The following is a 15,027-nucleotide window of genomic DNA, read 5'->3' on the forward strand; positions in this document are numbered from 1 at the left end:
CTAGTCTACCTCCATGCGATCCCGTCTCGACACCATAGTAGCATTATTTTTATTTTGGAGGCATTTGTGTTACTGTCTGGTGCTAAGACCTGTAGCACTGCGACCTGCATAGATTTTACGCATGCCTCTTTTCAAAGTTATCTAGACCCGTCAGGGACAGGGATAGAAGATTATTCCTACGAGCGATGGTTTTTATCTCCTCAGGATAGATAGTATACTTTCCATATGAGATATTTCTTTTATACTTGAGTGGGTTACAAATACATGGGATGTTTAGTAGTTCCTTTTCAGCTTGGCAATTTGTAGATTTTCTTGAGGACAAGCCTAAGTTGGCAACGTCTTTATTTAATTTACAGCGCCCACTAAGGGCAATATATGCATTATGACTAGCATGATGCATATATTGTTTTTATGCAATAGCAATTAGGATATACTCCATATATTCCGCATTCTACATCATCTCCAATATTGGAAACGTCTGTCAACGAAACTAGGGCTTGCTATAAGTGAGTCATAGTCAATATAGTGGTTAGTTCCTGGTTACCATGCTCGTCGTATCGCCCTCCATTTTCTTCAACGTATATCATTATAGCAGGTGGGTGCACTATTCTATTATCTACAATATGTGTAAACGAATCAACGAAGCGTACACTTCAGGCGTGTTGCTAAAGCCAGAGAGTTCATGCGTGGCTGCATAAATTATTGACTACACTTAATTATTTCACGATTACTGTAACCACAATTCCGTTTGACGTTGTTTTTATTACAGTAAATATGCGTCACAATAGCGTGACAGACAACAGCATTTGTCACTGTAGTCGACAGGGTTGAACAGGGTCAATATTTTAATGACGGTGTTATATTTATACCCTTTAGATAATAAACAAGTAAATGACTACGAGCGATTAAGACGTATATATATACTATATAAATAGTATAGTAATCTTTGTAAAGTCTAAGTCGTAGGTATCTCAGTCTCACCTATTTTAACCGCTAGGCTGTCCTTTCTGAGCTGTGTTTCGGTTGGGTGAGATTAGGCAGCGAAATTACAGGATAAGTCATGGCTGACATCTTAGTCCTCAAGAATGGCAACGCATGAGTGGCATAACGTTCGTCACATGATAACGTGATGTCCCTAGCGCTGTTCATGTGTATAAGCGACAGTTACTTTACCACTTACCATCAGTGGGCTGTTAGCTTCCGTGTCGTTTCAATAACATAAATAATGCATCATTGATCTTATATATGGATTCCAGGAGGCGCCGGGTGGAGATCAACCTGACCTGGTACACATCTAGGGCCACTTGTCTCTTCTAAACCTTCTATTAATTGATAGTGTGAAATTTGGTTCAAGTTAGGATTAAAAAAAAACAAAAAGATACGAGTTGAATACTTTTTATTAATTGCATCACACGATAACGCGTGGCAGAGTCCAGCAAGTCAATGCAAGAAATAAATTATAAAGGTATAAAAAATCGTTTTAATCACTTTCTGTTGTAATACCAATTATTGTGCCATAGACAATGTAGGTACCTACATACTACAATACGCTGTAGAAATACAACTATTCACACAAATTATCGTGTATATACAATTAGATACACTGGGTAGGTTTCTAATGATTGCATGTCATAATGTACAATTACAAGATCTTGGTGCATGACGACTTTTCTTTGTTGGGTCACGAGGGTTTCCATAGACAATGTTGATATAATAATATTTTTTTATTTAGTTTTTTTATGTATTATAACTTGAATATCAGGTTAACTTCAACGCGGTTCCCTCTGGAAACCATCGAGGTAAATTCCTGGCGAATTTCTCCAGATAGGCTAACAGACCTGACTTTATCTCATTTCATCTTTATTTCATCTTATCATTCTCCACTGGTGCCCCACCAGCGAAAACCGTTAGCGTAGGGGTGTGCAACATACCACTATCGTCTATTTAAATATATTTAGAAGACATCCAGACCAATACAAACAATGATACTCATGAATACAAACAAATGTGCGACGAATTGAACCCGCGATCATCAGAAGGCTATCAATATCTATGTAGTTAGTATATATATATATTAGTAGTAGATAGATAGATAGACATCTATCGTAGTTGTCTGTCTATCTAACTAATGCGAATTAAGAAGGCAATTGTTAGTAGACTAATAACTCCTTTGCTAGCAATGTACGTCAGGAAGACCAGCATGTGTTTCCAATTCGAAACCAATATCATAAATTCCTGGTGAATTTGCCAGAATAGGCTAACTGGTGCCCTACCAACGTAAATCGTTAACGCAGTCGGGTGACCCTTCCATTATCATCAATATAAAAAAATATGCCAATTCACAATTAACAGAACTCACACATTAAATATATTTAAAGCCAGTAGCTGTAGTAATTTTAAAATGAATCTTGACCTCAATGTGTAGGACAAACACTAATTAAGCTTAATATTTGATCGGATGTTAGCATTTGGCTGACCTGGCGCGTAAACAAGGCGGGTATTCCTTGTAAATGTAATTCTTATGTCTTCGCACTTAAGCGATAAGGTCAGACGTTGTCCTCTGATTTTGAGGGTTAAGTAAATAATACTTGTTTTTGTTTAGTATTAGCTCTGTTTTGGCGACGGTTGTTTTGACATTTTTGTTTTAATTGTCCAGCTATTATAATCAGCATGTCAGTAGATCAGTAGGACGGCGCGGGCGGGTTCCTTATTGCGCAGAGTAACTAACGATTATATGCCTCTTGAATTTCCGAACCACTGAGACCCGCTTGGCGGAAGCCGGTGGAAATGTGCAATCGTTGGTGGTGTTAAGGACATGGGCGTACACAGCAGTCTAAAATATTATTTAACTAGCAAACTAAAACCCCGATTAAAATTTTTATACAAAGTAATTACACCCTATATCACCCAGGTTTAGTTAGGTATCTTAAAGGTCAGAGCCAGGGTCCCACTCTGCCCCACCATGGTTACGCTCGTGGCGAAGGATGCCGTCAGAGATCTCTTTTCCCCTCGTATTCTCAGGTACCGTCTCGTTGTCAATTAGATCATGGCGCGGTTTTTAAAATGTATTGAATGTGCGAATTTTGCATGTAGAAAAAAATGTATTTAAGTTTTGTATCCATAACACAAGCTCAGTTCGGCTCAGCTGAGAGTAGATGGCGCTGTGTATTATTCAAATTCAAAATATTATTATTATTATCATAGACGTCGCATTAAAAATCATGTAAAGAAAGTCAGTAGATCACGTTTAATACCATAGTTTGGAAATATTTTTTACACAATACATAAAGGAATTAAAATTAGGTTGATTATAAATATAACAATATGAATGTAATTTGAACAATGAAGAAACAATTTTATTCATGATTTCATACTGAAAGAGATTCTATAAACATAAAATGTTTTTTTTTAATTATCACCATTTTGTTTTATTCTAATGAGTACCATTAGATTAATAACTTCACATGTATTATTGGATTTATTTATACATGATCATGATTTAATAAGCGATACAGTGACGGAGTTGGTGGTATAGCGATTTACCATACCAGCTACCGACGGTTGTTAGCTGGATTTGAATTTTACTTTTGTTATTATGTACATTTTAGTCTGTGTGTTTTCTATATGTATTAAAAAAGCAAGTAGTAATTATCAGTTATCTAGTACCCATAACACAAGCTCTGCTTAGCTTGGGACTAGATGGCGCTGTGTGAATATCTAGTATTGTTATTAAAATAACAATTCTTGTCTTATGCAGGTAATTTATAAAATTTTACTCAGCTAACAAATAAAAACTGTTATATAATTTAATGAATTTTGAAAAAATCGAATTTTTTTTTTTTGGATTTTTCGAAAGTATACATATTTAAAAGTATCATACTGAAAATTTATAAAGATCCGAGCAGTCTAACTGTACTTTTGGACGATGTTTACGTAGCTACCTGAGCGCGCTAATATGCGGACCGCTCGGAGCGGTACGGCCTTTAGATAACGTTCCATTAGAATTTCTCCCTATATTAGTCGTATTGAAAAATTATCGTAGTATCTGTGTCGTGATTAAAAAATGGACAAGAAAAGTGTTAATCAAACTTTAAGTGGAGACGTCCAGTTTGGAAAAAAAAATTTTTTACACTTACATGAAAGGCAAATACAAGTTATGCTAGTGCATCTGCGTATAAATATAACAATATGAAGATGTTTTGACGTACATGGATCAAACGTCGGGATAATTTTAGTTTTTCCTGGTTTTCTCTACGTTGCAAGAGATTTAAAGTGTAAAACTTGTGATAAAGATATTTCTTTTACAAAGTATGGACAGCGAGAAGTTTTAAAACCGATCTACGACGATTTCACAAAACAAGAACTGCTTGAAAGATGCCTCGGTGGCAACACGCAGAATAATAACGAATCTTTCAACAACTGTGTATTATCTTTTGCGGAAAAAAAAATTGTTATACTTGTCAAACAGCTGCTTGTATTTTTAACGAAATTTCATCCGTATTAAAAATCTTGGAAGTAATGGGCGTCAAAATCGGCCCGATCGGCACAGTTTGCTGCTGACTGTGACAGAACGCGCAGTTGCAAACCGCCGCAGCACCGATGTCTCTAAGGAAGCCAGAACGAAACGAAGTTAGCTATTTTGGATGAAAATGTGCACTATGAAGAAGATGAAGGCATAATGTATGGTGCAGACATCGCTGATTAGACGTAAGTAAGATTTTTTCACGATTTTTCGTTACAGAAAACTTTAAACGTGTTTTCTCGGAATGATGTTTTTGGACGGCTTGTTGATAAAATCTCCGAAACTATTCAACCGAACCTTACCAAATTTAACCACATGTTCTTGATGACTATAGCTATAGCGTATATCATACGATTTTTGAAATTTTGAGTTTAACTATTTATTTTTGGCAAAGAACGACGAAAAAAACGTGATTTTTCGTACTTTTTCGAAAAATAGCTGCCATTTTGTCATTTTTTTAAAAAAAAAAAATCGTATGATATGCGCTATAGCCATTTACTTACTGAATCTAAAACTATTATTTTTTTTTTTTTTTTTTTTTTTTTCAGGTCATCCATTAATATTTCACAGCGCACACTCATCTTTTTTTTTGGACCAGTCTTCTCCCTCATTTTTATGTATAAAAACTAATTAAAATAAATATAAAAAAAAATTCTTGTGTAATCAAATAGTGTATCTTTTAGGCCTAACACTTTTTATGTCCATATTTATGACGTATACCGGTCAAAAAAATTCGTGAAAATAGCCTTATCTTTAATACCCCTTAACAGTTTGTTATTGTATGATTATAAATTTACTACCAAGTAGAATTGATTGTAACACTGGCAGTATGTGAATTTTATATAATAAATGGACCAACCATTTAGTTTAAATATTAACATGAATTTACATATTCCAAATTAGTTAACCATATCTACAAATTAATGTATCTTCCACACCGTTAGCAATAAAAAAAAATTATATTCTATTACATTATGCCAAAATTACATTATTGTAACACTTTATGTAACAGTAATATAATTAAGGTACTTATATAGGGATTACTTACTGGCTGAAGACTAGTCTTTAAATATCTGACAGGAATTGCAAAGTGGTAGATACAAAAGTATTTTAATGTATATAAGAATTCAGAATTTGAGACACTTAAATCTATACCCATGTCTCAAGTCTTGAATTTTAGTCTACCATGAGATGTATAAGATTGCTGAATGACCTGGTGAATTCATGGTACGCTAAAAAGTTTGTTTTATATTGCAATTAATTACATATGCCTTTTTATACAGTACAAATGTATTATAGCATTCCAATTATTATTATAGGAATGGATAGACTATGTGAAGGTACATTTAAAATTATCATAACCATAAAAAAAATGTTGCATGTCGCTACAATATCTTACATGAATAAATGTTTTTTAAAGTGACAAAAATGTGATTCTTTGTACATACAGTTCTTAATTCTACTTAATTATACAAGATGTTACTAAATTATCTGCATTTTCTTCTACTTTGTAATGTACAACAATACAGTTAATACTATGCATTGAATGTTAAGACATTACAATCTTGTTGAAAATTGAAGTTTGTAATTTTTTCTGTGAAAAATATTTATTAATATGAAGAATTTTACTGCAAATTTGCTATTGAATATTATCTATAGTTAATACTATGCATATTGCATGATACATTATGATAATAATGGAATTAGGAGTCTAATTTATTCACAGAAAAAAATATACAATAAATATATAATATTATTGTAAATTAGCCAACAAAAAACCACTGTTACTACTTAGTGTATGTATGCTTTGATAGGTACTGTAAGAGTAATCCATTTTCATACATTGAATATTTTTGGAATGAAGTTATTTTTTTTTATTTTAATGACCAAGACTTTAAATTTATTATCATTATCATAATATAAATAACTTATATGTTCAATAGCAAGGAATGAATAACACTATGCTCTAAGAGTATGATTGTCAGCCATGTGGATTATATTTACAAAAAATGTCATTACTCTAGTATAGCTTGGGACTAGATGGCATTGATTGGTTCTCAATTTTGATTTATTATTTATTTATTCTTTTACACACAAAATTATACACATGGCAGACGTAATGTCTGATGGCATTCTCTACCAGTCAACTGTCCGCTGATCAGAGACATTATAGCAGATAATTTGGTTACACCTTATGCCTATTTATATAAAACTAAAATTACAATTATATTTTTCAGTCTGCATTATTATCACTGCTGCTTTCCTCTGTACTGTCTTCTTCACTTGATTCTTCTTCGCTGGACTCATCGTCGGAGCGGTTATTTTTAGCGGCTTTCCTTGCCATGATTTCCTTGAACTGCCGCACTGTAATTTTTTTTGGCATAATCTCACGGAGAAAGTCTAAGGTGTCATCATCTTGAACAATTTCGGCTATGTGTTTGTACTCTAGTAAATTTCCTTTTGTTTTTTGGTGCGCCCTTTTGGCTAGATCTGTGACAAATAATTCCTGAAAAAAAATAATTGAGTCTTTTTAATGAGATTTAATATCGGAGCAGAATTTCAATAGTAGTTTCAGTTCAGTTTGTGGGAAAGAAATTAATTAATTGCATAAGTGTAATTAATATAATTAAGACTGTATGTTACATTTTATTTTAATATAAGAAATGATCTGACCTACTATAACCAACTTTCAACAGATTAACTATATTATATAGTATAAAATAAAGTTGCTGTCGATTCAAGTACCCCTACTTGGACCACTTGATGAGAGAGGAGTGTTAGTAATATGGACTATACACCCCCATCACTAGCAATGTACCATGTGAGGCAACTATTATGACAAATTCCTGAAGATTTTGTCGCGATAGGCTAACTGTCCTGACCTCATGCTCATTTTATCACCCTCCACTGGTTTGCGTCTGTTTGTTCTATTATCATTAATTAAAACAAACCACGGTCCAAGTAAGTTCGCGAGTTTTTTAGATACGAAAACAAAACAATGTTATTGTTTTGATAATAGGTTATAAAACTTGAATATACTAACTGTAACTTTAGTCACTAAATACAGCGGTTCTGGACCTACTGCTTCCACGTCTGGAGAACTTTTCATAATAGTCTTTACTCTTGATAAAGGCAGATGTAAATCCCTTTCAGCTTTCGGCATGGTCATCTTGATATAAAACTTGTTTAGTTTAGAGTATTTGAAAATTATTTATGAATGATTGATTAATAGACTATATTTTGATTTATATTATATAGTATTAAAGTATAAATTATATTAATACATTTGTTAGATAAAACAACAAAAAGACCGCCGGCAATAGCAACATAGGTATTTTTATAGATTTTTTTTTAATCTAATAGGCTTTGGCAAGTTCTTCATAGACAACATAGAACAAACTTCAAAAAACCATAGACTAATTAGAAAAAGTGTTGCTAGATGATGGTTTGGCAGTCCCCAATTTTTTTTCCAATAATCTCCCAAAATTCGGATTATGAAGAAAAATAAGAATAATATTTATAAGCAGTTCTTTTATAATCTCGATGCTACTTTTATAGGCCGCTTATTTTATAAGTTCTTAATTGTTTATGATCTGTGGGTTTGTAAACAATTGGATTCATAATGACCAAGGTGATTCAATAATCACGGGACTTTTTTTTGTTTTAGTTTAGAGAACTACTTATAAAAGAGATGCATACAGGAGCTCTGTATGCATTTCTTTTATAAGATACTACTGTTTGAAATTTTTTTATATTAGCTTTGGACAATTGACATATTTTATTAAGTATTATAAAATTGCTCAATAAGTATTTATTATGTATTAAGTAAATAAGTATTTATTCCTTAAGACAGCCCCATAACTTTTACAGTACTTCAATTTTCTTCACCCAATAAATTGACCCAAATTAAGAGGAATTTGTCGTATCTGGTATTACTAAACCATAGATTAGTATTTCTTTACTTTATTGGGCTTCAGCTGTAATAATGATTTTAAAAAGTAGGATTATGCACTGTCCGACTATTTAAACTATTACAATTACAAAATTAGTATGTAGGAATAAATAAGCTTATTTCAAATATCGATAACACGAAATAGTTTATGTAACATTGAAATAAATAGAAAAAAAAAGATATAATCTAAATTGAAATTATTTAGTACTTATTTATTATGTAAATACCATTAACTAAAATAATATACTTCACTATTTTTTCTTTATGTTGGTAAAGGTGAAGGTTTTAGAATAGTATGTTATCTGTGATGTTTAGCCCGGTAATTTTGAAGTTTTGATAACTTTATGTTTCTGTTATTATTAAGTAATTATTGCATTATAAGAAAACCCACTTTCCTCTACGCCTCATAACTAATTAGTGAAAATATATTATAAATCTTTGGTTTTGGGACGGAGACTGGTGATCCACTTTTTGCAGTGACTTCACTCCTTGTTAGTCTGTGTGGTCGACCAATAGGCGACCCTTGGTTACTGGTACTAAATTCTTAGCGAATTCGCCACGAGGGTTGACTGACACTACTTTAACCTCACCCTATCATCCTCCTCTGATGCACCACAAGGTTTTAGCTTCATATACTTCTATTAAAACCCGTGATTTCATTCTCATCCTTTATTTTATCCTGCCACGGCAAATATAGGTATTACTAGTAATGCTAATATAATAGAGAAAAAAATCTGTTATCTAGCTTCAAGTACAATTACAAATATTATAAAAATGAGTCGTCTAGTCTTCATTATTCGTGTACATTAGTAGGTATCTATTTACTGCAGAATGTAGGCTATCGTACTTATCTTAATTTAATTTGTTTTAAAAGTAGGTAGTACCATATTATGTTATCTGTGGTAGTACCTATAATTCTATCGATACTAACGTTATTAAGAGCATTCTAAATTATTTGAAAAGTAAAAAATAATTTTGAGATTTGAAGTTTGAAATAATCGAGACTGATAAATAATTATCTGTATATTGTAAAAAAAAATAAAAATAATTTAGATTGTAATCCTCACATCACTAGATGCCGCTATTATAGAATTACAACGAACTATACAACTTCCTGAAACAAAAATCTATTTTACAGATTATCTGAAAAAAGGTAAGTGAGAAAAGGTAGTATTTTGTGCTAAGCCCAAATAAAAGTACATAAAAAGTTTTTTAACTATTACTGTATAATATTTAACACGTTTATTCTAAATATTTACTTTTTAAGTTGATGAAGGTGACAATTACCTCCGTCACCGATGATATTTCTAGATAGCAATAGATAATGTATTTGCAACATGTACATTTTAAGCGATAAAGCAATTATTTTAGAGATGGGTTTGAAATAATAATCAGTTCTGGTCTTAACGCTAGGTGTCTTTATTTTCCATTTCCTTATAGAAAATACTTTTACGAAAAACAGTTATGTTGGGCCGCCCGCGTGCCCGGACGCCCTCGCGGGGCGTCACTGACTAGTCTCGCCGACCCGCCGAGTCCAATACTTACATGAAAATGATAAATAATACAAAAAATACTGATAGCGCGAGATCGAATAACATCTTACAGCGACTTCTCAATTTTGATCAGTTCAGCGATGCCGTCGTACATCTCCTTGACGGCCTCGTACTCAGTCAGACCCATGCGCCTCTTGTTGGAGATGTCGTAGACGCCGCCCTCAGCCTCGGTGTGCTCGCCGCGGGTGCCGCGCACCTGCAAGTGGTACTTGGACGCGACCTCCTCCAGCTTGGCCTTGTCCGCCGCCAGCTTGGGCAGCTTGATGTGTACCGACGCGCGCACAGTTGTGCCCAAGTTGGTGGGGCAGAAAGTGAGGAAACCGAGACGGTCATTGTGTGAGAATGGGATCCTCTTCTCAATGTCGTTGACGGCTGTCACCAACCTCTTGTAGACTTGCTTCAAGTCACCACCCATTTGCATGGAGATAAGACGAAGGTGGTCCTCTTCGTTGCACCAGACCAGGAAGGTCTTGTTTTCATTGTGGTAGATACCACGGCCGGTGGGCCAGAATCGGCAGGCATTGGCAGCCTGGAGGAAACGGTCACCCTCCTTGAACAAGAAGTGGTCATCGATCAGCTGTTGCTGAGTTTCCTTTGACATGCCAGTGAGGGGGAAGAATGTGCCCTTGAGTTCACCATCGAGGCCAGAGAGTGTGGAGGAGACTTTCTCTTCCATCTCTTTGTACTGGGCCTCAGTTAGACATGGGTTGAAAGGATAGCCTTCCAGGGAGCGTCCACAGCGCACACGGGTTGAGACAACGAATTCACCGGCCGGGTCCAGGTTGCCGAGGGTCTCAACATCACCCCAGTTCTTAGCGGGGTGCTGGTCGGTTTTCTTGAATCCATTGTGGTAGTCCTCAATGATGGGGTCGAAGAGGTCAGCAAACACAACATATGACTCGGCATCAGGGGCATAGATTCCAACACCAGAGTCCAAGTTCTCAACACCTGGAAAATAAATTAAAACAATTATATTAAAATGTTAATATTGTGTAAATATTTTACATCTACAGCACTAATTGCCAATTTATGTAATCCATTGCATAACAGATCTTTATCACAATTATTATAGCACTATCATTTTATGGGTAATATTATTTCACTATAAAAAATAATTATGTATTTAGTTATGTGTCTCATATATATTATTATATTTAATATAATCTGACATAAGATTTTAATAAATAAATTCACAAGTACTTAATAATTATTTTAAATCTAGTCGGTTGAGTGAACCCACCTGACTGGATAACATCCAACAGGGTTGAGCCAAAGGAGGTCTTCTTGTTCTTGAGGGCCTCGAAAACCTCCTTGGAGAGGTACTTCTTCAGCAGTGACTTGGAGTCGGAAGCCTGGAGTTTGCTAAAGCCAGCTTCCAATTTCTCGATTGTCGCGGCGTCCACCATTGCTGCGGCTTTTCTGTAAAAAAAAGAATCACGTCACTACCGGTATTGCTCCTTGCAGTTATTATTGTGGTAATAAAAAGGAATAAAGGACGATTCTAACGCTTTTAGAGCTGCACATGTTGCTCTTGTACACATATTGGATATAAATATTTTAACTTCAACGTCGAACCGAAATGTAAATTATTTGACACGAAATTAAACTAGAAAATAAGTGCGATAAAATTATTTGTTTATGTCAAACTAGTCAACGGATTTTTTTAATTTAAAAAAAATAGTGACGTACTCATTGTCTCTTGAATCGAGTGGCCACAATGAAAAACTTGTATATTAACCAAAAACTTTCAACTCTTCCATAATAATAACGAATTATATTTAGAAAAGTATTACGCATATAAGATTACATTAAATACGTGCAAGATTTTAAAGAAGTAGGTATATCAATAATAAATGTACCTACATTAAGGGTCATCGGTCATTTAAATAACTTTCAGTATGCACTTCTATTACAAAAAATTACAAACCTCCTGATGAGGTAATAGGCAAGAACGGCGCCACCGCAAACCACCACTGGAATTGTTACTTTAAGTTTATAATTCATTGCAATGAATTAACTAAAGCCACTGTATGATTGCGGATAGGATGTAACGACTATAGGTAAGGGAGGTGTTACGCGGACTATTGGACTTGGGAATTATTTTTCGAACACACCCAAGAATTCACTTGATTTTCTGGTGGAATTACGTAATTTAGCTAGAGGTCGCCTTGACCGACACGCGCAAGTCTAACGGATGTGTCAACTCACTGCGCACCAGTGCTGCTTCGTGGCGCGCAGCCGTGTACCTCCCACTTGAGTAGAATGAATGTGTTATCGTCAGTTTCTGGTTACCTATATGCATTCATTGGTGTACTTTAACAATTAAGCATCAGATTACGATATCTACTTATCGTTCCACGAATTATGTTGATTACGATTAGATATTTATGCGACAAATAATTAAAAATATAATGGAAATGGATTCTCGATCACCCTAAACGAAATCTTAATAATAAGAAAATTTTTACTTGATCTTGGAATTAATGCTTAATGATATCATTCAATATAGGATAAATTTATCCAACTGTGGGTGTGGTGCTAATATGTATATGTACATATTAGTCACATATCCAATCTGTCTTTTAAATATTACACATTGAATTTACTGTTCTCTGCTTGCAATATATGAAAAACAAATTTAAAATATAATTTAAGTATAGAAAATAACACAAGTACAAATATAATTGCTTTCACATTCTTATTGAGGTGGGTAGGGTAAAGTAATACTTTAAGTAGATATTCATTACACGATTATTGGTTTACACCTAAATATATTATTTGTCAATTGACGCGAATTAAGAGGAAAAATATGAGATGATAAAACATGTAATCGCTTAAAATAAAAGGTTTCAAAATTGCATTGAACCGAGCACTATAGTGAAATGCCGGTCGGACTCAAGTACGCACCCGTCGGCATCATCAGCCGGTTTATTTTCCTTGTTTTCTTTCGTTGCACAGCCACCCATTTTCACAAATATGATATATAAAACTAACCGCTAAAACATGCACTAAATCACGAAATCTACAGCAAATAAATAAAAGAAATGGAGAATCTAAATGCAATGATGGAATGATATTTTGTCTAAATGAATGTATCTCAGCCGGGAGTGGTGAGGGCGAGGGGTGGCTCGATCGATGCGCGACACGCAGCACGCACGCGGCTTTACGCTTCCCGCCCTTCGGGAACTGCTTCAAAACTTTTCGGAGGGAAACTTCCCTCAACAAAATCTACCGGTTACCTTCACAGGCGCCAATTAAAATAATCGGATCTTGTTGCACCAATATTTTTTAATACACTTGACGTTATCTTTACACATTTTGAAATACTCTAAATTATCACACAGTTAATACTTAACATGATGAATAAGAGACGATGACAAAGCGCGATGGCGGCGGATCTATTAGTCGGTACTTTGAGATTGGTATTAACCACCGCTTACCTGTCACTTGAACAACCGTTAGAGTCGACTGCGAGGTGCAGAATGGTCGCAGCGGGAGCGCGCAAAGCGTTAAGCCTGCGTCGTCCCCGCCCGCACCGCCGCCAGCCCTTCCTCAATATTCCTCTGTCCAACGGCCTTGCTGATGCTGGTTGGCATAACCAAATCTCCGCCAATCGTCAGTATCAATTGTGATTTTGATCTAGAGTATCTATTGCTACTTTACATTAAGATCAAGGACTGTTTGTACAACAAAATGTTTACAGTTGAAAAAGTAGTATTTATTACATTAAATTAATGGTTTCGGTATACAAAAAACAACACAGTTGATAACTATGTAGGTATACACGTAGTATTTGAGATTAATTACATGATTAATTAGTAATTGACACTTTTAACGAGAAAGTAAATAACCAAAGATTATCTATTCTAAATAATTCTTTTCATCATAAAAAAAAATCTTTAAAATTGTTTTAAATTATTGTAAAGAATAATCTAACATAGTGATACTTTATTCTGTTATACGTATTTTTCCTTTTTTTATTATTCTTCTTTATATATTATTTGTTATTAGTTGAATTGTAGCTCGTAATAACTTAAAGTTTCTATACATAAAGACATCTGATTCTTGCGACACAAGCCTTGAGCTTAGTGCAGGGCTTTGTTATGTGTAGCATTTTATTTGTATTTATGAAAGTAAAAATGTAAAAATGAATAATCACAGATAAGTAAATACGTAACAATAATAAAATAAAAACATTTTATCTGCTTCTAGCGAATTAAGAATATTTATTAAAAATCTTAGGCAATCAAAGGTTTGCCTAAGATTTTTTTATTGATTTATTATTGATTTGACAGTTAAATTAATACACTTTAATTACGTAATCGATTGATTATGTTTTTTTTATTGATGTCCCTACTTAGAATCCCTAGAGTTATCAACGTGTATGTGGTAAAATTTAAAATTAGATTGTTGCCGATTCTTTTTCGTGCCTGGATGGTCTCCAAGACGGCTTTAACATGAGCCATATCACTACGATGCCAATGTCAAGTTCGTTATTTTTCACTTTCGGTTACATAATATATTTTAAATTTTCCTATAAAATATAAGTTTGTGCTTTATAAACTATTCATTCATTAGATATTTTATGATTTCGTACGATTTAGATAATTGGCGGCAAATAAAATTGTAAACTTTTAAAGTTGTATATTTGTTTGATAGGAGCATTAATAGTGAAATTGGTAGTTCATTCTTATTGATTGTTTTTGTATTATGATATGGTTAAGTAACGACAAACAAAAAAAATTTTTTTAAGGTATCAAGTTATATGAATGAATATTATTTATATTGAGAGGTTATGGCTTAGTGCTTATTATCTTGAATTTAAAAGTCATGTGTTCGAATCGTGCCGACATAAAAACAGAATATACCTACTGTATCAAATTGTACATCTGAGTCGAAGGTGATGGAAACACCGATAACAAACTAATTTAATCTGAGAGACGGCGGTAAGCCAGTCCCATGTTATGTTGGCTTCAAATATACCCAAGCGGGGACAAGTG

General features: G+C 34.0%; 2 protein-coding genes across 4 annotated transcripts; both read right to left on the reverse strand.

The window, feature by feature from the left end:
* Positions 1–6,469: 6,469 nt before the first annotated feature.
* On the reverse strand, positions 6,470–7,861 carry LOC131846049 (chromatin accessibility complex 16kD protein). The gene is made up of 2 exons (XM_059195267.1): positions 7,566–7,861; positions 6,470–7,028 (listed from the first exon to the last, which is right to left on the reverse strand). Exons 1-2 carry the CDS (start codon positions 7,689–7,691, stop codon positions 6,756–6,758), a joined length of 399 nt encoding a protein of 132 aa, XP_059051250.1. The 5' UTR covers positions 7,692–7,861; the 3' UTR covers positions 6,470–6,755.
* A 1,818-nt stretch (positions 7,862–9,679) lies between these two features.
* On the reverse strand, positions 9,680–13,578 carry LOC131846048 (arginine kinase). Of its 3 annotated transcripts, none has more exons than XM_059195266.1 (3): positions 13,468–13,578; positions 11,268–11,446; positions 9,680–10,975 (listed from the first exon to the last, which is right to left on the reverse strand). In XM_059195266.1, exons 2-3 carry the CDS (start codon positions 11,431–11,433, stop codon positions 10,074–10,076), a joined length of 1,068 nt encoding a protein of 355 aa, XP_059051249.1. In that variant the 5' UTR covers positions 11,434–11,446; positions 13,468–13,578; the 3' UTR covers positions 9,680–10,073. The 3 variants fall into 3 exon arrangements, with proteins under 3 accessions (XP_059051249.1, XP_059051248.1, XP_059051247.1); XM_059195265.1 differs by lacking the exon at positions 13,468–13,578 and adding an exon at positions 13,384–13,453; XM_059195264.1 differs by lacking the exon at positions 13,468–13,578 and adding an exon at positions 11,955–12,042.
* Positions 13,579–15,027: the final 1,449 nt, after the last annotated feature.

This window comes from Achroia grisella, unplaced genomic scaffold (assembly GCF_030625045.1).
Source record: "Achroia grisella isolate CSIRO2021 unplaced genomic scaffold, CSIRO_AGI_Agris_v1 utg487, whole genome shotgun sequence".
Lineage (NCBI taxonomy): Eukaryota > Metazoa > Arthropoda > Insecta > Lepidoptera > Pyralidae > Achroia > Achroia grisella.

What these genes read in the sequence shown, in the direction of transcription:
- LOC131846049 (XM_059195267.1), bottom strand. Translation starts at nt 7,691, where the DNA reads ATGACCATGCCGAAAGCTGAAAGGGATTTACATCTGCCTTTATCAAGA. An exon ending in ATTTAGTGACTAAAGTTACA is followed by an intron (nt 7,029 to 7,565) that starts GTTAGTATATTC and finishes ATTTTTTTTCAG; the next exon opens with GAATTATTTGTCACAGATCT.
- LOC131846048 (XM_059195264.1), bottom strand. Translation starts at nt 12,031, where the DNA reads ATGAATTATAAACTTAAAGTAACAATTCCAGTGGTGGTTTGCGGTGGC. An exon ending in GCCTATTACCTCATCAGGAG is followed by an intron (nt 11,447 to 11,954) that starts GTTTGTAATTTT and finishes TTTTTTTTACAG; the next exon opens with AAAAGCCGCAGCAATGGTGG. An exon ending in GTTGGATGTTATCCAGTCAG is followed by an intron (nt 10,976 to 11,267) that starts GTGGGTTCACTC and finishes TTTATTTTCCAG; the next exon opens with GTGTTGAGAACTTGGACTCT.